General features: G+C 34.3%; 2 protein-coding genes across 3 annotated transcripts; both read left to right on the forward strand.

The window, feature by feature from the left end:
• On the forward strand, positions 1-27,530 carry LOC105185412 (skin secretory protein xP2). Of its 2 annotated transcripts, XM_011144887.3 has the most exons (5): positions 25-477; positions 3,224-3,454; positions 11,215-11,439; positions 26,320-26,400; positions 26,797-27,530. In XM_011144887.3, exons 1-5 carry the CDS (start codon positions 204-206, stop codon positions 26,808-26,810), a joined length of 825 nt encoding a protein of 274 aa, XP_011143189.1. In that variant the 5' UTR covers positions 25-203; the 3' UTR covers positions 26,811-27,530. The 2 variants fall into 2 exon arrangements, with proteins under 2 accessions (XP_025152973.1, XP_011143189.1); XM_025297188.1 differs by lacking the exon at positions 26,320-26,400 and having other exon boundaries at positions 1-477.
• On the forward strand, positions 18,503-20,723 carry LOC112588203 (uncharacterized). The gene is made up of 2 exons (XM_025297187.1): positions 18,503-19,100; positions 19,206-20,723. Exon 2 carries the CDS (start codon positions 19,249-19,251, stop codon positions 20,608-20,610), a length of 1,362 nt encoding a protein of 453 aa, XP_025152972.1. The 5' UTR covers positions 18,503-19,100; positions 19,206-19,248; the 3' UTR covers positions 20,611-20,723.
• Positions 27,531-27,601: the final 71 nt, after the last annotated feature.

A 27,601-nucleotide genomic window follows, 5' to 3' on the forward strand; every position in this document is an offset into this window, starting at 1 on the left:
AGCTACAACAAAAGTTTAAAAAGGAACAAGTTAGCACTTGCGAGACTCAGAACATATTTCAAATTTTAATTCAAATTCCTACATTTCCTTTTTAATGCTCAAATCGATAACTTCCTTCGAGTCGGAATTTGATAGCCATAAACGACAAAATTTTCGTGCCAGCCTAATGAACGATACACGTTGTGCATGTGGTCGACCAATAAATGCAACTCGTGGAAACGCTTGTTTCACGTTCACAGGAGGGCGAACAGGTTGAGGCACCTGCGGCGGAACCACCACCACCAGAACCGACACCAACGCCAGAACCAGCGCCGACCCCTGCACCGGTTCCCGCGCCACCACCAACGGAGCCTGCACCGGCTCCTGTGCCTCCAGCACCGGCACCCTCACCAGCATCTACAGCCGAAGGTGCTCCAGCGGCTGCTCCCCCTGCAGAAGGTGTAGTGCCGACTGAAGGAGCCGCTCCAGCGCCCGCCGGTAAATCTTTACACCGAAAATCGCGTTGTGTTATTCCAACTATCATTGATTTTGTTTTCGTTTCATTCTTTCTAAATTACTTTATTCCTCTTAAATATTAATGCTTTATTTACAAGCTCTATAGGCTAAATATACTCACCCGCAAAAAAAAAACGGGCCATTAAATTTTAACACAGTTTTCTAACATCTTTCAATAGCGATAACTCAGCCAAAAATCACCGTATTGAGATAAAACAAAGTTCAAATTAAAGCTTGGACATTTTTTGTCAACAACCAAAAACCTAAAGTGAATTATAATAAATGTTTTTCAAAATAACGGATGTTAAAGATAGACTTCAATTAATGAGGGAAAAATTTGTTTTTAACTGTTGCACTGTTCAGAGAGATCGGTTCTCTGGTACAAAAATGTATGAGGTTTAAAGCTCATTTATTTCTTAACGAATCCATATTTTAATCATATTTTACGACCATTTTTGATAAAATTATGCCGTTTTGAAGAAAATGTTGTAAGTCCGGATATAAATCTCATTGAGCATTTATGGGTAGCATACTGAAACGAAGAGTAAGAAAACTTAAACTTAAACTTTATACTTAAACGTTAGCAGCACCTCGCAACGCTTTGCAAGAAAAATGGAACATTGTAAAACAAGCGGAAATGAAAAATTTAATTTATAGTATCCTCCAACGAACATAAAAATTGTTAAATACGAGAGGAGGTAATACACGCTATTAAACTTAAACACACATATACGCATACATATACACACACACATACATACACACACACACATACATACAGGATCAGATTTCTGCCATGTCCACGCCGTTGATCCTGGGTAACGTTAAAAGCAGGCATGCATATATACACGCACGCACTCACATGAGATTTAAATTCAATCATCTACCACCACATAGAACTTGATCGAGTTACATATTAATTTCCTTTTTGAAAAAGTTCTCCACGATAATTTTTATTTTGAACCGCAGATTTTACAAGAAAAGGTTGTCCATTTTTTAACATTTTTTTTCAAAACGGCATAACTTTATCAAAAAAAGTCGTAGAAAAATGATTAAAATATGTTATTTGTTAGGAAATGAATAAGCTTTAAACCTCATATATTTTTGTATCAGAGGACCGATTCCCCTAAGCAGTGCAACAGTTAAAAACAAATTTTTTTTCCCATTAATCGAAATCTATCTTCAACATCCGCCATTTTATAAAACATTCATTATAATTCACTTTTAGATTTTTGGTTGACAAGAAATGTCCAAGCTGTAATTTGAGTTTTGTTTCATCTCAATATGATTTTTAGCTAAGTTATCGCTGTTAAAAGATGTTAGAAAACTGTGCTAAAATTTAGTGGCCCGCTTTTTTTGCTAGTGAGTGTATAAATGTATGTTTTCACCATGTTTACAAGTTCCAGCATACTTGTACAAAGTAGAAACTAGACTAGGTCCACAAATTTTTTTTATTTACAGTATTAAAACTTTTTAGATAAGCAATTATCGTGAATAATTGTTTAAAGATGATAGGGAATATTCTTTGAAGTTTTTATGCTTGAAACAATCCTGTGGATCATATATTTTTTATTTGTAATAATTGAAAAGCTAAATTGTGGCGAACCTACTGTAATATTGCAGTAGGTTTACAAACTTTCCGAAATTTCCGTAGATTTGGAACTTTTCGTACAACTAATTGTGATTGATTACAAAAATAATGGAACAATTTACGTGTATGACTATATAAATCGTATTTTTTTCTATAATAATCGAAATAACATATTACATCATAGTAAATTTGTTTCGATAGTGAAGCAAGTTCGTATGCAGATTGGGAGTTATTCTTGGGCACAAACTTTTAAGACATTTTTTATCATTTAGAATTATTTTGTAACAAAGTTTTGTAATAAAGTCTATTGCTATTTAGCTTCTGGTGTTTTCTTTTACTTTTATCTGATTTTTATTTTTAATTTATATTTGTTCAATTTACATTTTAATTTGCTTTTTTATTATTAAAATATCAATCAATCAGTTTTAATATTATATTAAATTGTATATTTATATTATAAACAATTTAACTAACAAATAATACAATCAAATATCGTGTAGGAGCTTTCAGTTAATTAAATATTAACTAACTCACCCATTTATTCACACAAACTCATTATCATTTTAAAAGAATACTTTAAATTAATTAATATTTTATTATCTTACATATTTTACCTATAATTTAGTGCATTGCCTTTAATTACAGTCAAAGTATGTATACTAAACTAATATTAAATAATATTAAAAGTAAAAAATTAATTTTTTTATTTATATAGCATTTTATGTTATTTTAATTTTTAAAGATTATTTATTATTTCTAAATATTTATATATTATATATTATGTATTACATACACAGTTTTAAATATTACGTATTACACACATAGATGTATATTTACATATGTTTAAAGTTATAGTAAGCTGGAAATCGTAGCTAACTCTATAATAGGTCTTGTAGCACAAAGAGCATTAACAAAAGTTAACAAGTTTAATACTTGCGAGATTCAAATTTTTACAATAAATTTTAAATCTTGGATGTCTCTTGTATTTTCTTAATATTTCATTTTCTAACAAATATATCATATACATCTGGTGCACAAATTATTCATTATCATCATCATCATCATCATCATCATCATCGTTGTTATTAGTATTATATAATTAATGCAAATATTAACGATTGTTCATTGCATTTGCAGAAGGCGCGCCTGTAACGGCCCCGGCAGAAGGTTCCGCACCATCTACGGAAAGCGCCGCACCAGCGACAGAAGGAGCAGCACCCGCGGAAGGAACTGCACCCTCAGCGGAAGGTGTACCTCCCCCTGTATCCGCTGATGGAGCGCCACCCGTTGAAAGCGCTGCATCCGCCACCGCTCCAGCCGAAGGTACACCTGCGGAAGGAGCTGCACCTGTCGTACCTCCAGCTGAAGGTTGATCTTTTACTCTTTCTTAGCCCTTATGTTCGCTTTCTTTATATTTTCGTTGATGAACAATTTCGGGTGATTTAAAAAAAAAAATTCTCTCGTTGGATGCTCTCCATTTGAAATTCTGCTTCTATATTATTTCTGCAAATCCTGTCGATTTTGAGAAGAACAAGTGGAAAATAATACTAATAACAATTTTATTGCGTACATTTATTATGAGAAGTACAATGTAATCATGAATGTAATAAATGTACACAAAAGACGGGACAGCAATATAATAAGCTATTAATATTATCTATGCACAGTCGAGAGGCCGTCGCAAAATAGAAGAATTAAGCGTATGTGAATAATTGACGTTTTATTAAACTTTGACTATGGAACCTAAAATTGGTTTGAAGGGACAATTTTGTTCAATTGATTATACAGTATCACAGACTACCCGTACGACCCGATTTTTTTGTAAACGTGACATTTTAAGGAAAAATGTTTCAGACATAAGTTGTATAGTTTCAAAAGGGACATATAACAATTATATCATTTGGCGCTATTGTAATAATATATTTCTTGAAACCAAGTAGAGTAAAAAAGTTTAGTATCACTTTTTTTCTGATAAACAGTTAGCAAAATATCGTAAGTTAAATATTGAAAAAGTTATCAAGTTTTCCTTAAATATCTTAAAAAAGTATTAGACAAATAGAAAAATTTCAAACAAAAGTTGTTAAAATTAATTGGTAGAAAAAGATGATATATATTAAAATTGGTTTCTATTTAAGAAAGGTAATGATCAGTGAATATCTCGAAAGTGGCATCATCTGTAAATAAACTGATATAGTTGTTCTAACTCTTGAAATCATATAACTTTTGTCTGAAACATTTTTCCACATCTTCCATATTTTTCGAGATATTTGTCAAGATATTTGCATTTAAAAGGAGACACCCGATGTAAGCATTGATTCTGATGTATCCTTTATAAAAAAGTATTATTGGCTATAATAAATTGGCTAGTGGTAAAATATTGTTCCGTAATTTTAATATTATTTGTAAGTAATAAAATTACTCGTACGAATAATAATAATTTATCATTGACTAATTTATTACAGAAATGCTTTTCTATAAAGGATATATCAGAGTCGATACTTTGAATAGCCAATTGCAGAGCTTTGATAGCTTCTTTAGATGTTTTAATCTTAATTAAAATATTTATTAAAATGTCTTTATAATCAATAGTTATTTAATTTTGAGGAGATATAATATAATTGAGACTAAAAGAAGAAAAATTGCAAAAATAATATACTTTCAGAAAAAGTTTTTTAACTACATTTGAACAACGTTGGGGATGAGATGAAATAATTGTAGATCATATCTGCCATTATGATATATAAATTACAAATAAATTTTATTACTTTATGTTCCTTCATATCAAGTCTTATACAAGAATCGTATGTCCAATATTGGCAAATTTGGCAAGCCACTCAGTCTTTTTACTTTTTGACGTTTGTGCTATCTCTTTAATTATAGGTTCTCTGTCTTTATTTAATTATTAACGTTAATTAAATATAACTTTAATTAAATATAACTTAATTATAGACGTTGAATATTTCCGAGATTTATTGTACTAGTTTATCCTAGGATAAAACTGAGATATTGGTAGTTTTCGTTGTTGTAGATATAGTTTCTGCTGCAGTTATACAGGCGTACACAGAACATTATTATAGCTTGTTGTTGGATAAATTAACTTTTAAAAAACTTTTGATGTTAGAAAACAGCCTCAATAATAACAAAATTAATATCGGTGAAAATTGTAGAATTATAGAGTTAAATTCGACATGTTCTTAAACGAACTTATTATTTTTAACATCATTGTAGCTTGCAAAAATATTTTTCCAACTACTTCTCCAATCTGAAGCATAGTAGTAACTTTTCCTCGATTTGATTGTAACTAAGCTGTTACAGTCTGATTATAATAAAATATTTAATAGTTTCATTAAAACTACAATCGAGAAGTTATATTCTGTGTAAACAATTATAATCATATTTTCTAGCTAAATCAGACATCACAAATCATCTAATGCTTTTACATCACAAATAATATTTATGCTTTTAATATATATAGAGTGAAGGAGCAACTAGAAGCAACATTGGGTTATTTTTTGATGCACAAGAAAACTCAATGATCTTTCTTAACCATTGAAAAATATTTCACTTGTCATCCAATCAGAATCATTGCAATGTCCCCATGATCCTGGAGGTATGCCATTTAATAATTCGACCTCTATTCTTTTTCTGAGAAAAGCGAGGAGAGAAGGCATATATAGCCTAGCTGCATTCAAGCATATTTCATCCGTAACAGTCTTCCCTCGTTCTGCTGACGAAAGCAAATCTACTTGTTTCCTTTCCTTTCGAGTTATAATTTTTCCTTTATTTTTTTTTAACTGGTGAATCCCCTGTTTCATCACAATTGAAGATTCGGTTGAGAGTTAAATGATATTTGTTATAAACTTCTTCAAGCAGCTTGAAAACATTCTTAACTACTAATTTATAAAAATCAGAGATACAAAAGAGATTTTTGTATTATTTTTCAGAAATTCTTCTAACCAGTCTTGTTTGGTTATAGCGGAATATTTTTTGTAATTTGTTGTAAAAGCGGAATACTGTAATTTTAAAATTACTATTTTTTCTCTGTTTTTAGTAGCTATTTGATATATATAAATATGCTAGTATATATAAGTTGCTTTAGTTTCATACAAATTAATCCAAACAACCTTGCTTCCAACTTTCAACTAATTGACTAATTCTCCTTCTCCTTCTACTTCTAAAGCAAATACCGATTGTATTGGTCTTAAAAGCGTAGTTAATCTGATTTCTCCGTTTTCTTCTATATTTTCTTCACTCGTCTTTCCAAGGTAGATTGTGGAAATCAGTGATGCATTTCAATATTCTATTTTTTTATTTAAAATCTGACTAATAGTTTCTCTCATACTTTTCTTCAATTACTCATCTCAATGTTCTGTTTTTATATGTTTATACCATTTTTAATAAATTTTTAATTAAAAAAACTAAAATAACACTAATTATTAATACGATACTACATTATATAAAATACAATACATAAATAAAATACAAATATAAAATATAAACAAATAAAAATAAAAATATTTTATAAATATAAAATATTTTTAAAATATAAAAATATAAAATATAAAAAATAAAATATAAAATACAATATAATATATTATGTGTCATTTATTTACTTTTGTTAGTAAATGACATATGTCGTATTATATTTCGCAGTAAAATCATTAGTTATTTGTATCAATTCAATTCCGTTATTTTTCAATATTTGTATAATTAAATTCTACTATTTGTAGAAGGAATGAAACAAATGAATACGGCAGGATAGGAATAACAGATAAATACGGCATTAAACAATTTATAAAATTATATCAGATTTACTTGTTTTCACAAACTCACTCGAAATTGCTTGCAATGCGTATATCTTCTGCAATTGCTTCTCACAAACTAACATGTTAATGCTCTCTTCTTTCTCATATGCGAATGTCCAAGCGTATTAGTTAGGTAGTTACTTCTATATAGCGACCCTGTCTTATCCTGCATCGAGTATTATAACACCCCTATTTCTTAACATTTTGCATTGGAAATTTATTGACTAATACTTGCGACGAACATGTCCAAAACAATTAGAAGCGAGCTGTTACTTGAAATTATTTCTATATAAATTATTTCTATAAATTTTAAACAAACGCGTGTAAAAAAATATTATATAGTCACACTATTTAGATAAATATAAACAAGATGAACAATTATAATATTAAAGTCCTTTATTAATAATTTTATACAGTATGATAAAATTCAAAACAATGTGGAATGTGCAATGCAACCAGATTTGGAAACAAACCACAAGCAACGTGCGTTGCACGCCATTCCCACTTTTTGTAACAAACGACAAGCGACGCTCGTCATTCCAGGGTAAGAGATTAAGCGTGATTTTTGTTAATTAAATAGTTATAAAAAATGTTTGAGAACACTTAAGTTGACCTAATCTGTGTCACCTAAAGAGAGTAGTTAATTTAGTTTAATCTATCTGGAGGAGCTCTGTTTCTCCCTCGCTTGCGGCCGCGCTAATTACTAAAAAACAATTAATTACTTGTTAGTAAGATTTTTGGTAGTTTCGAAAGTTCCGAGTTTCAGGCATCTGCCATATTTTAATTCCGCTATTCTCTGTTAGAATGTGCATTAGGTTCAGGGTTTTAAATAATCAGAGAATCGCAAACATTACCCTTTCCTCCCCTCACGATTCCCATAGTCGACATGTTTGACCCGCAACAGGCAGCTGATTGCTTGTAAACAAAGTAATCTCTGTATATCTAACTCAATCTAGTCATTCAGAAATGTTTTTACTTTAATTCCAACATCGTGATCAATGTGAAATAGATTTTTGCAATTTCGGAATATTAAATAAAAAATGTATAAACTGATATTTTTCAAACAGTTTATTTGGTAGCACAAACAATCCTTGACAAAATACAATCAACAAGTATTCGCTTACAATCTCCGACCCTACGTAAATCTCTTAGTTTTAAAGCAGCGAACCAACGCAACAAAAAATTTCTGTCATCTCTTCTTCTCTCTCTCTCTCTCTCTCTCTCTCGCTTTCGTAAAAAAACGTCTAAAGAGAGCGCGTACCATCAGATGTTACCGACGTACTAAGATATAATGCTTACAGATATAATAAATAAAAAAATAATGAATGCAGTTGTCACCTACAAATGTCAACGAAATCGATATGTGACAGTATTATTTTGTTAAAACAATAAAGTAATATTATTGTCATATAACATTTGTTTTGTCCATTGTTTAGGAAAATTTATTTTATTAATAATATTATAAATATTACTCTTTCTTATTGGGAAATATCAACTGCGGGATCAACATTCCCAGTTTTGATTGGAGTTGCGGTCAGTCAATCAGCAAGCGAATCTCCGATTGCGCTTCTCTGATTATCTAGAACTCTAATTAGGCTTTGGATCCTACCCATTACATAATTCTGTTGTTCCGTTGTTCTACGTTAAAGTACACATGAAGTTTCCACATACTCGAACAAACATTTGGTCAACGGAGCTATAAGTAGCGGCCAGTTTGGCCAGTTGCATTACATCGACGGCTTTACTGGAGTCGTTAAACCTTATTTTTATATATTGATGTGCTGCTGCCTGAGAAATATCCCATACAGATATTTCGCTAAACTAAACCAAACATAATATCTTTCATTTTCGTAGAATACAGTCTTACCGAGTAGAATTAGTAAGGAAGACGATTACTTTAGCAATTGGTCGAAAATTTAATATACAGGGTGGTTGGTTATAAGTTGCCAACTCGAAGTGTGAAGGTAGATTGGGTTAAGACAAACATAAAAGTCCCATACCGTTTTGCGAGATTCGCAATAATTATCGAGTTATTAATGACAGAAATCTGAGGAGTGAGAGCGCGCCGACATAGATGATTGGAGAAGCGTTGCAGCTGCTCAGGCCATAGTGCGGCCCAGTCGATGCAGAAACTGTTGCCGCAGCGAGGGGAAGGACAACGCTATTGATGTTTTATCTCGCCGCACCTATGTCTCGTCGCATGCCGCCAACAGTTGCTAAGTCGATTGGGCCATGTTGTAGCCCGAGAGGCTGTGACGCTTCTTTAGTCATCCATTTCGGCACGCGCTAACTCGTCAAATTTCTGTCATTAATAACTCGATAATTATTACGAATTTCGCAAAACGGTATGTGTATATGGGCAGTATTTTTATCAAATATGTAGTAAAATACGTTAATCGAGAGGAAGTGTATATTCACGTCAGGAACGGAGGGAGCGTTGTCGTAGAGGCGGTGAGAGCCGCGACAGATTCGGGCGTCGGGAAGGGAGGCAGCGGACAGTCGCAGATAAGGAGCATCAACGGAGAGGGCGGCGGAAGCCGCTGCAAGCACGGGCGTCTGGAAAGGAAGCGGCGAACTACTGCAGATCAGGAACGCCGATGGAGAAAGTGGCAGGAACCACTGCAGGTTCGGGCGTCCGGAACAGCGGCGGCAAACAGCCTCAGGTCAGAAACGCCAACGGAGAAGGCGACGGGAGCCGCTGCAGGTTCGGGCGTCGGGAAAAGGCGGCGGCGAATAGCCACAGGTCAGGAACGCAGAAAGCGGCGGGAGCCGTTAAAGATCCAGGCGTCTGGAGAAGGGCGCACAGGGCGCAATGCTCGGCGCAAGAAGCGCAATGTCCTGGCGCATAAGGCGCAATGCCCGGCGCTTAAAGCGCATTGTCCTGGCGCACAAGGCGCATTTTCTGGTGCTTAGAGCGCAATGTTCAGCTCGACCAGCATCATGCGAACTCGACGCAGAGACCACACTCGGGCTGAGCGTAACACTTCGAGCTAATTTCACCGTTTGTTTACACCAATGAAATCACTTATATCGAAATTATTATTTGAACACGGAATGAGAGAAGAAAAAGACAACTTACTGGAGGAAAAGTAGGAAGAATAAAAATAAAAAAAAACAAGTTGTTAAAGCGTGAGTTGCCCCTCGCAACCGACCCGACCCCCAGCTCTTTCTTTTTTTAAACGCGCAGGATCGCGGCCACCCCCGCCGCTGCTACTCATTCCCCAACATTTCCGCCCGCCTTCGGGAACGAAGTTGCCGAACTATGCTCATGGAAATTACCTGCAGGAAGGATGATTAATTTTACAATTGACCGCTTAAAAATCGAGGTCAATGTGCGAATGGTGACCACTCTCGTCAGTCCATCTTGACCAGGATGCAACTTGGTGACTCGCGTCAATGGCCATTTTGCAGGAGGATATCTTTCATCGGAAACAAGGACCAAAGATCCTTCTTTGATCTCGTTAGTAGGGTGGTGCCATTTAGAAACGACCTGATACCGTTGCAAACACTCAGAGTACCATCGCGTCCAAAAATGTTCTAATAGTAGATAACATAAAACATTATATTAATTTATTAGTTTAAAGAGCGTACATGGAGAGAATTTTTCTTGATAACATTATTTAGCAGAAATAGTAAAAATTAGCATACCTATTTCGGGTAACTGGAATATATTCACACTGAAGTTCACGTTTATATATTATTACAGCAGTAAATATTTTATTTAGATATTTTTTTTCAATACGTTGGTATAACATTTCCTGAGCACGCCTGAATTTTTCCAATATTATAATGTTGTATTATAGTGGAAACAGATTAATATCATATATAGATGAATATTTTCAGAAAGATATTTTCAGTTTTATTTATTTCAGTTTATGTTATGTGAATATATTCCAGAAAAATTTTCTGCACATATATATCTAATGTACAGCAGAGAAAAATTGGGTCTGCAAAATATATGCAGTAAAAAAAGATAAAATTTTAAGTGAATTTTAAACAAATCGATTGGAGTGTTTTCCCTTGTTAATAACTAACGTCGCCATTTCATGTCGATCATGGCGCGTAAATGATAAATCAAGGTAGTACGTCATAATTGCGGCGTATTCTGTTTGTTTCATGCGCCGGTAATTTCAAAAAAGCATTCTCGCGTGCTACGCGACTGAACGGTTAATATCGATCGATCAATGTCAATGTTAATCACGCTCGTTTTAGTCGTTTGCCAATCTCAAAAAAGAGATATGCTGTAAAAGATGGTTGCGATCGATCATACGATCTTTTGTGATAGAAATCATATAATCCCTGTAATAATGAGCAAATTTGCAGGCGAAACCCCAGCACCGCCGGCAGAAGGAGTCGCCGCAGTCGCGCCAGCGGAAGGAGGACCTATAGCTGCCGAAGGCGCTGCTCCAGCTGCTGCTGCAGCGGGAGATGCACAACCTGCGGCTGAAGGACTCACCGCGCCCGCCGAAGGTGCCGCACTTGCGGCTGCCACGCCGGCGGATGTGACGCCTGCAGCTCCAGCAGAAACTGCGCCCGCACCCGTCGAGAGTACGTATCGATGTTTGATACACAGTTGAAGTTGTTATTTTACAGATTACGTAGTTCCTACCTCTTGTTCTTGATTTTCTTTCTCAATCTGACGCTTTGAACCGCTTCGCACGCGAGGCTCGTGCTTGTCTTCTTTCTTTTTTGTCTTTTGATTTAAACTTTTGCCTTTTGATATATATAAAATGTCTGACGTAACGCGTATAACGCGTAGCAACGCATGTCCAGGTAGAGTTCAGCAAATTAAATAAATGTCGTTCAACATTTTGCAAACAACTGATGATTATTAAATTGGTGATCGATTGAAATATAAATTTAACGACTATTGAATTATTTAAATATTAATACAAATTGTCGTATGGTTCCGAATGAATACTGTCGTATTCACTCCGTGTTTACGTACATGTGTTTATTTTCGTTTTGTATAAAGTAATCGCGTACTACGCCTCGTACCGATTTGGATCGCAACGACGTCTCGGTGTTCCAGGTTGCGATACCGCCTCAAATCGTACGGGTCGCGATTGCGCCTTGTACTTATAATTTCGTCTATAATATAGTTCTCGCTTCTAAAATACGCGTGACTCGCTTCGTGTCTCAAAGGGAAGTGTGTTCTGATCCGCTCGCAGCGCGACGCTGCTGATCCGCGCACCTAACTAGAGGAATCACTATTGGTGGATGGGCCTTCGGGCCTGCCTATCCGCGGATCGCGGCAGCGTTCCTATACAGCGTGTCGAAACACGCTTGCCGCGCGGACTCGAGTTCAATAGCACATTCACAATTGATCTCGAGCGGCGCGTTCTTTTTACGCATTCGCTTTCTGTGCATCCTGCCTACGTCGTGCACGACTTAGAAACGCAACACAAATATTAATACAAGTGAGATTAATACATATGTATAATGTATATATGAGCATACGAACGTGATAGAATCAGCTATGTAAACAGTTTGATGTGGCATATCTTAAACTTGTTCCCTGATCTCCTTGAAATGGCGAAGAAATAACAAGAAATTTCGGATTTTTCTCAGATATAACATTGATTTGGATTAGAGTATTTACATTTGTGCTAAAATTAGTTTCCTTATGAAAATATTTTTTTTTCATGTAATCTGACGCAGAAATCGATTAAGTTTAAATAGAATTCAATCAGATCAACCGTTACGATACAATTATTTTACCTCAGCTTAATTAGTGTCGAATAAATATACACAGTCGGTCTCGTTATTTGTTAATACGTAGTATACAGAGTGTCCCAAAACAATTCTGCTACTGCTCGTAAAGATGTAGAATAAATTAAGGTAGGCAAAAATATGCCATACTATTTTGCAATATATTCATAATAATTATGGACATATTAATTTCAGAAATATGATAAAGAGAAGGAGTAAAAGAGAGAAAGAAGAAAGAGAGAGAGAAAGAGAGAGAGAGAGAAAGCGCGCCGAGATATCATAATTAGTGGTGTTTTAACGATAAGAGAAACTTATACTTCTCTATTGCATAATTACGAAAGAAAACTCATCGTTCTTAATCACGTACCAACGATATTAATAAAATTAATTAATACGTATAATTACAATAGAAGATGCATCATCGCAAGAACTATAATCTGAAACTATAATCGTGAAATTATTGCGCCAAGAGTGAATGTTTTTTTTATCGTATTATTACAAAAATCGTAATAAATTATGACTAAGTACGTAATTTCACGCATCATAGTTCTGTATTAAAATACTTGCGAAAAGAGAACATAAAAATGAATAATGAACAAGAAGATTCCGTTAATTTACGATTCATGGGAAATGATAAGAAACAATAAGAGAATTTGATGCTATAAATAGTATACTTGCAAAAGAGGACGATCAAGAATCAATCGTGGATTTACGGTACTCCTTTATTGAATAAAAGATTCATAATTACGATACAAATTTAATTAAGAAGTTAAATGAGAATTGTGGATGTTGTAAGAATAAGATACTTACAAAAAAGAAGAGAGAATAAAGAAAATATCGTGAATTTGCGATAGGCTTTCGATACTTTGTTATTCACAATAACAATAGAAAACGACATAATCTTTTTCTATTGGTTTTTTTTAATTTTTTTATCTGGGTTGGAACTGTTGTTTCTTTAAAATGTTTCTTTAAAAATATTCGAATATGCATACATTCGGAAATACAAAGAGCCTCCGCTAATATAAACGTTACGTATAAACATTTTTCTTACAAATGCCTTTTATTACATGAAGCAATAACTACAACTTGATGTTTTGCTTGAAATGGTGCTCCATTCACAGTTTTCCAAAATAAAAGTATTTTGTTGTAAGGAGAAAACTCTTATTTCATTATGAGATAGAAATTGATGAGATAGATAACAATGAGTTTCCTTTCGTAATTATACGGAAGAGAACTCTGAGTTTCTCCTATTCTTAACATATCACTGATTACGACAGATCTTCAGTAATTTATTCATAATAAATTTCAATAAAACGATAAGTCACGATAAGTTTCTACAGGAATTCTATTGTACTCCTAACGATTGTGAATATGTTCCTACGTAACAGGAAACGATAGAGTATAATAGAAAACAGTATCGTCTCTTTTGAATTTGATACAATGAAATGATAAAAAATGATAATCACGATAAAAATAATGAGATTCTCTGTATCCAATCGGTTTCTATCATTTTCTGTCTTTCGATTTTTTTCGTACATCTCATTACGGTTCTAGTTTAAATTACTTTTGCTATTTCATAAAGTAATTTCATAATTGTAATTGTGAATGTAGCGGCTATCGACGTGGGCTTTGGTGCGGTTGGCATAGGTAGCGGCGCATTGTACTTTCCCTCGTTGCACATTTTCACAACCGTTACTTGATCAACCGTTGTTTAAATTGCGTTGTAGCTTAAACGGCTCAAACGCTCCTCTCCTACCATCTCGGTACATTTGTTTTTCCCTCCCCTTTCTCTCTCCTTCTCTATCTTATTCATCTAATTTCTAAAATTAATATCTTTATAATTATTGCAAAACGGTATTGGTCATTTTTATCTACCTTAATCCGTTTTACGCTCTCACGAGCGATGACAGAATTGTTCTAGGACAGTCTATATCTATTACTAGAGAGTACAAAGTCAATTGTGTATATTTATTCAGCCTCTCTAATTAAACCACGGCAAAATTATCATATCGTCGTAATGGCCGATTTAGTCCCAGTTGCATCAACATTATTTTGGTTTTAAGTGAGGCTTAAACATAAGTCTATTTTTATCTTTCTTACTAAATAAATAAAGACAGAGATATATTTAAGTCTCACTTAAAACCAAAATAATGTTGGTGCAACTAGGCCTTAGATCTATATAAACTTAATCGATTCCCGGATCCAATTACGTGTGAAAAAGTGATTACGTAAGAAACCAATTTTAGAACAAATATAAATGTTTTAATCAAAATTAATGTTATATCTCAGAAAATTTGACAAAATATATTGTTATTTATTCGCGGAATATTCTCAAATATTTTATATATGACATCATAGGCATTAGAGACCTATTTATAGTAGCCGTGGCCGTTTGGCCAAATATGGAGATGTAAGTTGGTCAAATAAAGAAGTGATAGATGAAGTTTGAGGGAGATGTAGAGATATTTCAGAAAGTAGGTTTTCTTGAATGTTCTATAAGCGGCAAAAAGGAAAGGGGGGGAGTGAAGGGGAGATGCATGGAAGATTTTGCCCCGACGTTTCCCGCGTTATATGCTTGGTGAGAAAGAACAAGAGAAAATTTAAGATTTGTTTATTTATTTGAAGACTTATACATTGCGAATATGGTACTAATAGAGCTGCATGTCCACCGATATTTACGAATATATTAGGAAGTTGAATTAATTCTGAGTTTATTTTGTATCTTTATTTTAAAGAAGTGGTTAAATTTACATCAATCAAAATATTTTCCATCGTTAACTATGACTTTTCTCATCTCCCTACCAACATAACGATTCCACGACGATAGAACGATCTGTCTTTTAAAGCAATCCAATTAGACATCTATTTTTGTACATCCTCGTTATTCGGAAATGTAAAGAACGATATTCATTCGCATTACCGCACCATGCATTATTATAGTCGTCGAGTCGGGGCTGCGTGGTGGACGGCCTAACTCCTGTCGGTTTCTCGCAGGCGAGTACACGGTGCTCCCGCCGACACCCCGCGCGTAGCGACTAGTGCAAATCGTGGCCGCTACGCAACGCGCTCACCGATCCCGCTGCTCGCAGCTAAGATTCGGCCGCCGGGGTGATATAACCGAGCGCGCTAGCGAGCCCCACGCCTTCGCATGGCCCAACGCCGATTGTGGCAATTTTTGTTGTCTGATTTGTGCGATTGGTGGTAGCGTTCATCTTTACCGACCTGCTTTTCTGGACTTTCCTAGTGCGGTTTTGGCGTATAGTATAGATTCGAACCACCGCAACATATACAACTCTGCTGAGTTGAAGGCGGTGTCGATATACCCTGCTGGTTTTTTGAGGCTTTATGGTTAGAGTTCATGGTTCAATAATAGATGGTTTATAAACGGAGATCAATTCCGTTCCTACGCCAGTCATCGTTTCAAGACGAAAACGTGTGAAAAATTATATAATTTGATTAGTGCGTGCAACGAACTTGGCTATCTCCTGAAAGGCTGGGAAATTATTTGTATCAAAGGAGTCCGTTTCTAGAGTTTGCGTTGATGTCAGCTCCCATATAATGGAGTTTTAGGAGTAGTCGGTCAGATGCCTCATGGTGTCGGGGACATCTGAATAATACATGCTCCAGGCTTCTGTATCGCCATCCACATTCACAAGAGACATTGTGAGAGATATTTTTGTCCATCAGGTGCGGACTAACACAAATATGATGAGATCTCAGGCGAGGGTTAGGGTTTGCTTATCTAGGGGAGGATATTTTTTGAACCATGGCGAGTAAGAAATACTCGGGACCCTAGTTCTATATCTAATTCCTTTACTAGTGAATTGCGTTTTCAAAAATTGATCGGCTTCATTTCTAGTAGAGTTATTTAAGGCAGAGATGAAGTCCCTGCTAGAAGGCACAGAACTTCCTAGCAGAGGGGATCCCGAGCCGGTGGCACCAATTTTTGCAAGAGTATTCGCCATTTCATTGCCATGTATACAGGGTGGGGAGTTATAAGTTTACGCCGGACCTACGAGATGTAGGTCTGGCGAGATAAAACAACGAATAGCAGCGCATTGTCTTTCCCGTCGCCGCGCACCGACAACAGTTGCTGGATCGACTAAGCCATGCTGCGGCCTAAGCAGCTGCAACGCTTCTCCAATCATCTATGCCGGCACACTCCCACTCAGATTTCTGTCATTAATAACTCGATAATTATTGCGAATCTCGCAAAACAGTATGGGACTTTTATGTTTGTCTTAACCCAATCTACCTTCACAATTTGGGTTGTAAACTTATAACCCCGCACCCTGTATATTTGTGACCCAGGTATCCAGAAGAAACGGACATTAATTCCTTTGTTAATAATCAGATTAATTCGGTGTTTTATGGCAAAAACAATGTTGTGAGATTTCCCTGCAATGTCTAAGGCACTCAACACGTTTTAGGAGTCGGTGAATATCCCCACCTCTTTCAAATCTAAGAAATTGACAAGATCCAGGGCCCTAAGGATAGCCAGGGCTTCAATGTGAAAGATGTTATAAGAATCAAAGGCACGAAAGGATTCCCGAATTTCAGGAAGAGGGGAGAAAATTCCAAATTCTGAACTATGATCTTGTATGGATCCGTCCGTGTATAATTTTTCAGGAAGAATTGATGAAAACTTCATAAGAATAGGATAGTGATCGCTTCCAAAGCAGTTATCTAAAACTTCCCAGGAAGAAGAGAGTTGATTAAAGACTGGAAGATCAGAGAAAGATCAAGAGCACTGCGAGATGAAAGATCAGAAGAGCTCTCCATCTATAGGAGCCATTATTTAATGTGATGAAAGGTGAGTTGCCAATAGCATCAACTAGTAACGAACTCTGCGAATTAGCGGCAATTGTGGATTTGCACCATTGTGGCTTGCAATTGAATTTCCAACCGCAGTCAATGTAGAAAATTTGTTACCCTACTCTACTGGACACGTATCAGGTAAAAATTAAATTAATTAACTTGACATTCCACAGCACTAACAGCCTCTTGCAAGCTGTACGTAATTGTAATATCAGCCTGTAACATCATTGTAATAATGTGAGAGATAATATACGAACTGTTAGGTAATATATACAAATATACTCATACGAATGAATTCTGCATTTTATAAAATAAATAATACATTGAATTAGAATTATATTTTTTCAAGATAATTCCTTCATAATCTCCTTAAAAATATGCATTTTTCAATCCGCTGCATATCAAAAAAACATCGGACCATAAATAGAATAGACATAGAACTCGTATTTCATTTTCTAAGACATTGTCATTTTATTTTTTCTTATACAGTTTTCTTATTTGTATCTTTGAGTCCTATGTTTATCGCGCACGTTAGAAATATGTTTATTACATTTGTGTTACATGTTATGTTAGACATATAGTCAAGACATATTTGTTGTATAGACATCGAACTTTCATTTCTCAATGTTGATATTTTCAAATAATTGTGAGTTCTATCAGAATGAGCATCTTGCACAATATCGCACTTTCATTGAAAAAAAAATATTATAGTTTGGAAATATAAAAATATTGTAGCCTAAAGATGTTGAAATGTTACTTAATCGTTTGGGGATAGTTTAAAAAACCGCTTGTTCTTCTCTCTCTCCTCCCCTCGTCCATCTCTTACTAACAGATAATGTTTTAATTCTTATATTTGTCCCATTTCAATAATTTTAAAATTTAAAACTATTCCACAATCGTACTTGATGGAGAAGATCTTTTATGTTATATTCTACTATGTAAAATTATATAATGTTCATTATAGAATTATACAACGAAACAGAAAACTGGATTTATTGTACTCGAGAAAGATATTATTCTTCCAACCATGATTGTCACTCTTTTATTTTAAGAAGACAAGAAAGAAAGGTAGAAAGTGACAATACGTCGAAATTGTTGCTCCTTAATCTTTCTTTCAGTTAGCAAGTGCGTTTGTTCTGCTGGATAGCTAATGAAGGGATTCGAATGGATGAGTAACAACGAATGATAATTAACCGCTTTGTTAATATGCTCGTCTTTGGTGTATTCCATAAGCCAAAAAGTCGTTCGTGTAATTCGGCGGTTCAATGTGAAATAAATATACGTATATTTGCACTAAACACACGCGTAAGAGCTTGTGTGTTGTTTATATTGATTGAAAGTCGCAGCCAGTTTGATATATGCTACAGAAGACGTATGCTTATATTGCTGACGTTTACGTCATCGCGCATCACGATATTTATGAAGGGTTTTAATAGGGATTACAAATGCAAAGCTCCAGAGAAATTTATGTAATAATATTTAACAAAGGATAAGTATAGGTTTGTTATATCTTCAAAATCAATTCTGTTTGATAATTCCTAAGACATATAAGAAATATAAATAAACATCTAATAACACACAAATATAACAACATGTAGATATCTCCTTAGCGTTCTCCGAACAGTCACTAAGTGGACACGTAAACTGTGAAAGCAAAATTTTGTTATTCCCGCTAAGAGGTAACGAGTTGCGCACCTTATTTATAAATTAATATTACAAATATTGCATTTCTAAATATCCGTAAATATCCATTACATCACAAAATTTTGACATATATTCGACAGAATAATATCGTCGTCTCATCAACAAGAGGAGCCCAATATCGGCATGGCTGCCATACCATTGCTTTTCTCACCATGGAGTAAGAAACAGCGTTTACTTACCCTACCACATAACTTTTATCGTAACTTCTTCAATCCAAATTTTTGTCATTTCTGCAAGGGAAAACTGAAACTGAGAGAAAATAATACATGTAGTTCATGCAACATAACTTTTTACTGCAGCAACAATCATGAATCAGAAGATAATGAGAATCATAATGATATTTGTAAAATTTTAAAAAAAATTTCATGTAATTATCCGGAGTATTGGCAAACTCATAATTTGAAACAGGAGAATTGGATCAGTTCGAGGAAAAATCTTTTACGTTTAGTCAAATATAAATTGCCACGTGATATGATGCCGCATGAAATACAGATGATCATGTTCACTAAATCGTGTTCTATTTGTCGTGAACAGAGTAATCTTCAAACTTGTATGGAGTGTTATTGCGTGCACTATTGTTCCTATCATCCAGAAGTCTTGAAAAATCATCACAGTTCCAATTGCGCCAAATTGAAGTTATGTCTTCAAGTAGATATGATTTTAACTTATATAGGATTCAAACAAAATAAAATCCCAGATCTTACTAGCAGCATGTTAGCCTCTAAGAGTAGATATATTGTTAACATGCAACGATTCCTTGAAATATTTACGAATTATGATATTGATATTGATTATGTCCGATTCCAATTCTATTCCGATTACTTATCAGGACCGTTGACACTATATTATGGAATGAAAAGTAAAAATTTACATATAAAAAGTTCGCACTATGTTGTTCTTATAATAGCCGCAACTGTTTTAGATGCACAATATATACTAGCCTGGGAAATTTTGCTGCATCTTTTATCTGACACACTAAAACATCTAAAAGTTATATTGATAGGATCAAAAATACTAAACGTAACAAAATTAAATGTCGAAGTTTGTGGGAAATGCTATGAACGTAACGGAACGTTCCAGATTCAAAGTTATCGTTTCTCCTTTATAGACGATGGTTTAAAGATGATGCCTCCATTTGATCCACCAAATGTAATTATAGCATTTGAAGCAGATATTGGTAAGTGGTATCTACCAGAGGAAATAGTTTTTGAATTAAAGGGTAAAATATCTTGTCCATTTATTATAACTACTGCATCGCATTCTAAATTCGAACGGAACAGGCAGGAATTAAGTAAAATTCTGGGTGTACAATTAAATTTAACTCCAACCGAAAATAAATTTACTTCTTTTAAGGCGTATAGAAATCTCGAAGATGATAATGTGCTCTATCGCAATAAGTTTCTAATTATCTTTAAGAGTTTAAGTGATTTATTAGATTTGTATACCGAACCCTTTGAAGAATATGCAAATTTGTTGCGCTGGTAGAACTCCTGCCATATATTGAATTTTTGAAAAAGAATATCATTGATATATTAAATCTAAAAGTATATATCACAGAAAATACTTTTGGACAGTTATGCATCTATTTTGATCTCCAAACGCAGCAAGTATATAAAATTTGTTACTCTAATTTACTGGATGTGTTCCAGATAAAAATTAAACTAATCAATTTGCTATTCTATAACACTAATAGTCGCGTGCAAGCCGTATGCAATTATAATATCAGTCTCGTAACATTGTTGTAACAATAATGTAAAAGATGATATACGAACTGTTAGATAATACATACAGATTTACTTGTGTAAATGAATTCTGCATTTTATAAAATAAATAATACATTGAATTAGAGTTATATTTTTTTGAGATAATACCTCAATAATCTCCTTAAAAATATTCATTTAAACCTACTGTATACCAAAAAACGTCGGACAATAAATTCATCGAATAGACGTAGTATTCAAGTTTTATTTCTTAACTATTATTATTCTATTTTTTGTTATACCGTTTTCTTATTTGTATTTTTGGGTTCTATGTCTATCATACACGATAAAGATGTGTTTATTATACTTGTTGCGTTGAGAGACATATCGAGCTTTTATTTCTCAATACTGATATTTTTAAACAATCGACACGTATAGTGCTTTCATTGAAAAAATGTAATAATCTGAAAAACATTGAAATGTTACTTCACCGTTTGGAAATAGTTTGAAAAATTGTGTGTTACTTTCTATCTCCCCCCTCTCTCCCTTTCTCTTTCTTTTCACGTTGCCCTCACACTCTTTATCTTTCATCAGGGTTAACATGTTTCAAATCTTAGCTCGTCAAAATCTATACTCGTCCGATTTCAGAGTTCGCTCTTTCTACCATTATTGTTCTTACATCTTCCCTCGCGCGTAATTCAAGAGCCATGCGGAAATCCGTAACGTTCGACAAAAAGAAACATATCAACAATAATATTTTATAAGTGACGTGGAAAGCTATTGAAAATAAGTTCACGCATTGTACGTTACTCGCGTGGCTCTTGGACCGTGTGCGGGGGTAGACGTAAGAGGAATAGCGGTAAGCGGAGAGAGCTGAAAATCGTGGGAAAAGTGTAAATTTTACCGAGTTCTGTTTTAAATTTTTGTTTAAAATAAAAGTTTTAAACATGTTTTGAACACTTGATAATTTTAAACATATTTAAAGAAAAAACCTATTTTATATAAATTTCAAACACAAAATTATTAACGTATAATATGAATTTGATCTTTTCACGAAATATGTTTGATAAATATGCAGAATAACGGACCATCCTCGCACGGTCTTGATGTTGACATATATTATAGAACTAACTCTCCTGAGTAACAATCAAAAGGTTTTAGCCGTCACTCATTGTTTATTAAAAAGTTATTAAGAAAGAAAATGTAATGAATATAATGTAATTTTCTGATACTATATACATATAGATATTATAGTTTCCTATTGTCATACCGTTCGATAAGTGTAAGTTGTTTTGTTTATATATCCTACCGGAATGAAATAAGCTGTTGTTGACATTAGATCTATGAAACGTACTTGCAAGGAATAATGAGTCAGTATACGATATTCTTTCATACAGTTAACGTTCGACTGGGGAACTATAATATCTATATGTATATAGTATCAGAAAATTACATTATATTCATTACATTTTCTTTCTTAATAACTTTTTAATAAACAATGAGTGACGGCTAAAACCTTTTGATTGTTACTCAGGAGAGTTAGTTCTACAATATATGTCAACATGAAGACCGTGCGAGGGTGGTCCGTTGTTTTGCATATTTACTGCATATTTATGTTTTTTCAAATATTCGCAGTGCAAAATATTAGAACATGCATACAAATGCATACGGAAAGTCCCGGGACGGTTAGATATCTCGAAAATAAATTATTTTAGAGAAAAATATTTCACACAAAAGTTGTAGAATTTCAAATGACGCATCATATAGCAATATTAATACGATCTTTTATATTGTTGTCAAGATTATGTAAGAGTTCTTTTGAAATTTTTAAATGGAAACCTCCACTTTTTATCATATGATCTTTTTCTGCCAATTAGTTTGGACAACTTTTATCTGAAACATTTTTTTTATTTGCCTAATATTTTTTGAGATATCTAAAGAAAACCTGATAACTTTTTCAAGATTCAGCTTGCGATATTTTAGTAACTATTTATCGAAAAAATGTGGAGTACTAGACATTTTTACTCCAATTGGTCTCAAGAATATGCTACTACGATAGTGTCCTAACTTTTGTTAATTTGATGACATTTAGAAATTTCAAATCAAAATTATCAATTTAATGAAAGTAAGTGCACTATTGTAACATCAGATTCTTAAGACCAAATAGAGTAAAAGAGGCTAACACTTTACATTCCATAAATACCAAGATATCGTAAGTTAAATTTTGAAATTTACTACGAAGATTTTTTTATGTCTACTACTTTTTTTACATTTACTACAGAACTTACGATATATATTTGTATATGTTGTTTTTACTTCTACTATAGAAGCGTCCAATAAGAAATATCTTTTCTTTGATGGTTATAGGGCGTTCAGCTGCTATTCGTAAACTGGTTTGTATTAGGGGTATACAAAAGTTTCCGTCGTTCACGTATAGATGACATTGTGAATTATTTATATGAAAGTTGCGACACATTTTTATTAGATTATGTTAGTATTGATCAACCTGTATAAACTGATGCATAATAAGTCATATTCATTGACACAACCATTTTTAATTCGTGTGAAGATAGAAATCAATAAAACGTATATTTATCATTGTATGTTTTGTTACTTCATTAGCGCAAAATAGCTGCCGTAGTAACTAGAATCATTTGCGAAACTTATAGTGAAAGAACGATAGCTGAAAGTTTATGTCGTGAGTGATTTCGGCGCTTTAAAAATTATGATTTTGATTTGAAAGATAAGAAGTGTACCGGGCGACCGTAAGAGATGAGTTCGATAACTTGAAAGCGTTATTGCAAGAAAATTCGACTCAATCGAGCATAGAACTTGCGGAAAAGTTATATCTTAATCAGAGCACTGTAATCCGACTCTTGCATAAGATAGGGAAAATTCTAAAGAAAAGGAAACGGGTTCCATATGAATAATCCGAGAATGCTATTGCCAGCCGAACCATTTGCCCTTCGCTACTCAACCCACATAACAAAACTTGATCCTAGGTACATCCAATAGATGTATCACAAAAGATTTAGTGATATCCAGAATACATTCGTAAAAGGCCGGAATATATGTACATAGGATGTACTGAAGACGTCTCTATGTCGTGAGTGGTTTCGGCGCTTTCAAAATTATGATTTTGATTTGAAAGACAAGAAGTGTACGCTCATTAAACTATGACAACTATTAAACTATGATATTAAAACTATGACGCTCATTAAACATCGAGAAAAAGTGATACGTAGATGTCATGAGGATATGTACACATAACAATATGTGATCCTACTAATATCCGTAAAATATCTTCCAAGTATTAAAAGTGGTGCTAAGGGCATCCACAAGATATATCGCGGTGAATTCTATATATTCAGAAGTCATCCTTGCAATACCGAAATAAGCCCGGTTGTTCCAACTGAAAGATAAATTGACTAACAATTAAATCATATGTCTTTGCTGTCAATCATATGTCATGCCTGTCTTTGTTTTTTGTTTGAAATAAACAGAATCAGACATATAATTTAACTGTTCGTTAATTTACTTTTCGGTTAAAACAATCGGGCCATAGAAAAATAAATTTCATAACGATTTGAACATATGTTTCGATGCAGTTTGAAATACAGCCTATCGTCCAATGAGAAAACTACTTTTTCCGAAACGTATTCTTATGCTAAATCATCGGCTGCGTTCCAAAGCACCGAGAACAAAATGCTCACACCGTTGTGAAATGTAATATACAAAATATGTACTGGGTAATATAATAATAATATGTGTGTGTATCTGCATGCATAAAAAAGTTCACTTGTTATTATTTGAGAAACGTGTAATACTTGTTTATGTTGCATATAAGATTGCTAAAGAAGGTTGATAAAAGTTGCGAATAAGATGTATCATATGTTCTACAATACATATAACCATCACACAATATATAGTCCATTTCTTAAAATAAAAAAAACGTATCATAAAAATATAAAATATTTAGTAAATATTAGATTATTAAGATATTAAGTGATTTATTTAAGTATCACACGTTATTATAAAAGATTATAAGACATAAATAATATATAGACTAACTTCTTTTTGTATTCTTTGTGCTTTCTGGATATCAACTGTTCAGACATAAACAATACATGTTAAATATCTAATTAATAAAAACAAACTAATTATTGTATGTGAATGGATCACAATATCAAATAAATATTGCACCATAAAAAAAACAGTATATCGCTGTTCCTCAGTAAACATCAACTAATACACTAGAACATCCTACGGATGTTATGCGGATATCTTGTGTAATTTGTGGCTAATGCACATGTCCTCAGGTACTCCTATGGATAACTTTTTCATTTGGATCATAATAGGATCATTTTGATCAAATTAGGATATACTTTGGAAATCTAATGCTATGTGGGCAATAGACACAAACACAAGGCTTTTTTGGATCGAATTGTGACCGGTGATGAAAAATGAATTTATTATGATAATCCCAATCACAAAAAATCATGGATAAATCCTGGACAATCCTCAACGTCACAAATAAAACGAAATACCCATGGTATAAGGTCCTTCTATATATTTGGTGGGACATGCAAGGAATGCTATATCATGTTAAAATCATCTCAGACTATCATCGTAGTATTATATAGTCGATAATTAAGACAGTTGAATGAGCAATTGATTGAGAAACGGATTGAGAACTATATTTTGCGATAAAGTAAAACAAAGTGATTCTTCTGCACGACAATACCAGGCACCATGTTGTATTGACCCGGGAAACTTTAATGGAATTGTAATAGGAAATCCTGCCACGCTCGGCATATTCTCCAGATATTACTTCATTGGATTTTTTCATTTATTTCGTTCTATGCAGCATAGTCTTTTTAGCACACAATTTCGCAATATTGAGGAAGTGTAACAATTAATCGAAAACTTCATTCATTCTAAAAGTAAAGATTTTTTATCATGGTACCCATCTTTTGCCTGAGAGATGGCAAAAAGTAATAAATAATGTCGGAAAATATTTTGATTAAAGATTTCATGTTATTTATAATAATATTAATAAAAAACATTGCTTTAAAAACAATGGAAACTTTTGCATACCCTTAATACAACGGCTCAAATAAAATTGATGATCAAAGTAACCTAACTTAGTTAGAAAATCGACTGTCGAAACGGAGGAGGAAAATATAACGGTTTACTTTCAACACAATTCTGGTGATCACCCTGTATATCCTTGAACGAAGTAAAAATACTTTTTATTCAGTTTAATGAGCTTTGCTTGCACATACGTTGATACATGTTGTGTCAGACATCCTGTATGTATTTTCCTGTATTTTGTTTTAATTGAAAATTTTGCGACGTGGTTTTGCGCAAAGAGGGAAAGGAAGGTGAGAGAAAGACTCGCCACAGCGATGATAGGATCTTTCGATCGCCGGCGGTGAAGATTGCTTGGTGAGATCGACATTTATTAATTTTGCGTTTTTAACTTAATTTTTAGCTAAGCTAATTTTGATATTGCGAGTTACGGTCCGCATCAGAGGCAGACCCGCGCTAAAGTGCGCGAGGTACATCACGAACGGTATGTCAAAAATCAACCTAGCAAATATAAGAAACGCAAAACGGCAACTAAACACCAAATAAAATCTCTCATTTGCATCCAAAAGGATTAAATAGATCTAATCCGCCGCGCCGCTGACGCAACACATAGCCGGTCAGTAGGCAAATTAATTATCGCTGACTAATTACGTGATAATGTACATCATCATAATAATCAGATGTCATCGTCGTCATCAACCACGTCCACAATGGTGCATGGTTCGACTCTGGGGGGGGGAGATTCGACGAGAGCTGCTCCTCGACTCACCATTGACTTATCATTAGCCTTAATTTACAATTCCGTGCTCTTAGCGCCTTCACTGCTATTTCCTTCTCCGATAATAATGCTTTCTTTTTCTCTTTTCTGTCTCTCGCACAGCACCCGCGTCGTAACTTCATTCGAACTGCTGCAGGCGGCGAAGAGTCACCTAGCTACATATTTTCCTCTTGTTGATGTCAAAGTTTGTGGAACATCTGCACGGAAGACAGTCAAGTACGATGTGTAGAGCTGCGCCATACCTCTCGACGTCGCGGCTCATGCTTTTCTTCTCGTCCTCACATTGTCATCATTTCATCATCACCGCTCGTCATCGTCATTGTTTTAATCGCCGTCGTCATCATCATCGTCACCCTCATCCCATCACTTCCGTCGTTCGCGTCTTACAAATTCACCACTAGTGCATTGGGAAAATTCAGGCATGCCGTGCGACGATCTGAAGGAGAAGAAGAAAAACGCGAGGAAGACAAGATGAAAGGGAAAGAGAGAACGAAAGAGAGAGAGAGAGAGAGAGAGAGAGAGAGAGAGAGAGAGAGAGAGAGAGGGGGGGGCGCATATCGCGAACACGATATTTTGCGCGACAATGGACGTGGACTCGACGCGCACAGTCTCATATTTCATCTCATATCCATTATAAGAAATACGAATCTACGTCATTAAAATGTCAAGCGCGCGATGTGATGTACTTACCCGACGGAGTCGTGATTGCTGATCGAAATTGTGAGTTATACATATTTCATCACACTCGTTCGTTAAATATATGTAATTTCCGCCGACTTTTTCTGTCATACATTTCTATCATACAATGTATGTACAATCGGTCCAGTCATCACGACGAAGACGACGACGACTGAAGCGGCGGCACGAGTAACTTTTTGCGTTGGGATCCTGTAAATAATCCGCGACA

This window comes from Harpegnathos saltator, unplaced genomic scaffold (assembly GCF_003227715.2).
Source record: "Harpegnathos saltator strain DR-91 unplaced genomic scaffold, Hsal_v8.6 scaffold171, whole genome shotgun sequence".
In the NCBI taxonomy this organism is placed as follows: domain Eukaryota; kingdom Metazoa; phylum Arthropoda; class Insecta; order Hymenoptera; family Formicidae; genus Harpegnathos; species Harpegnathos saltator.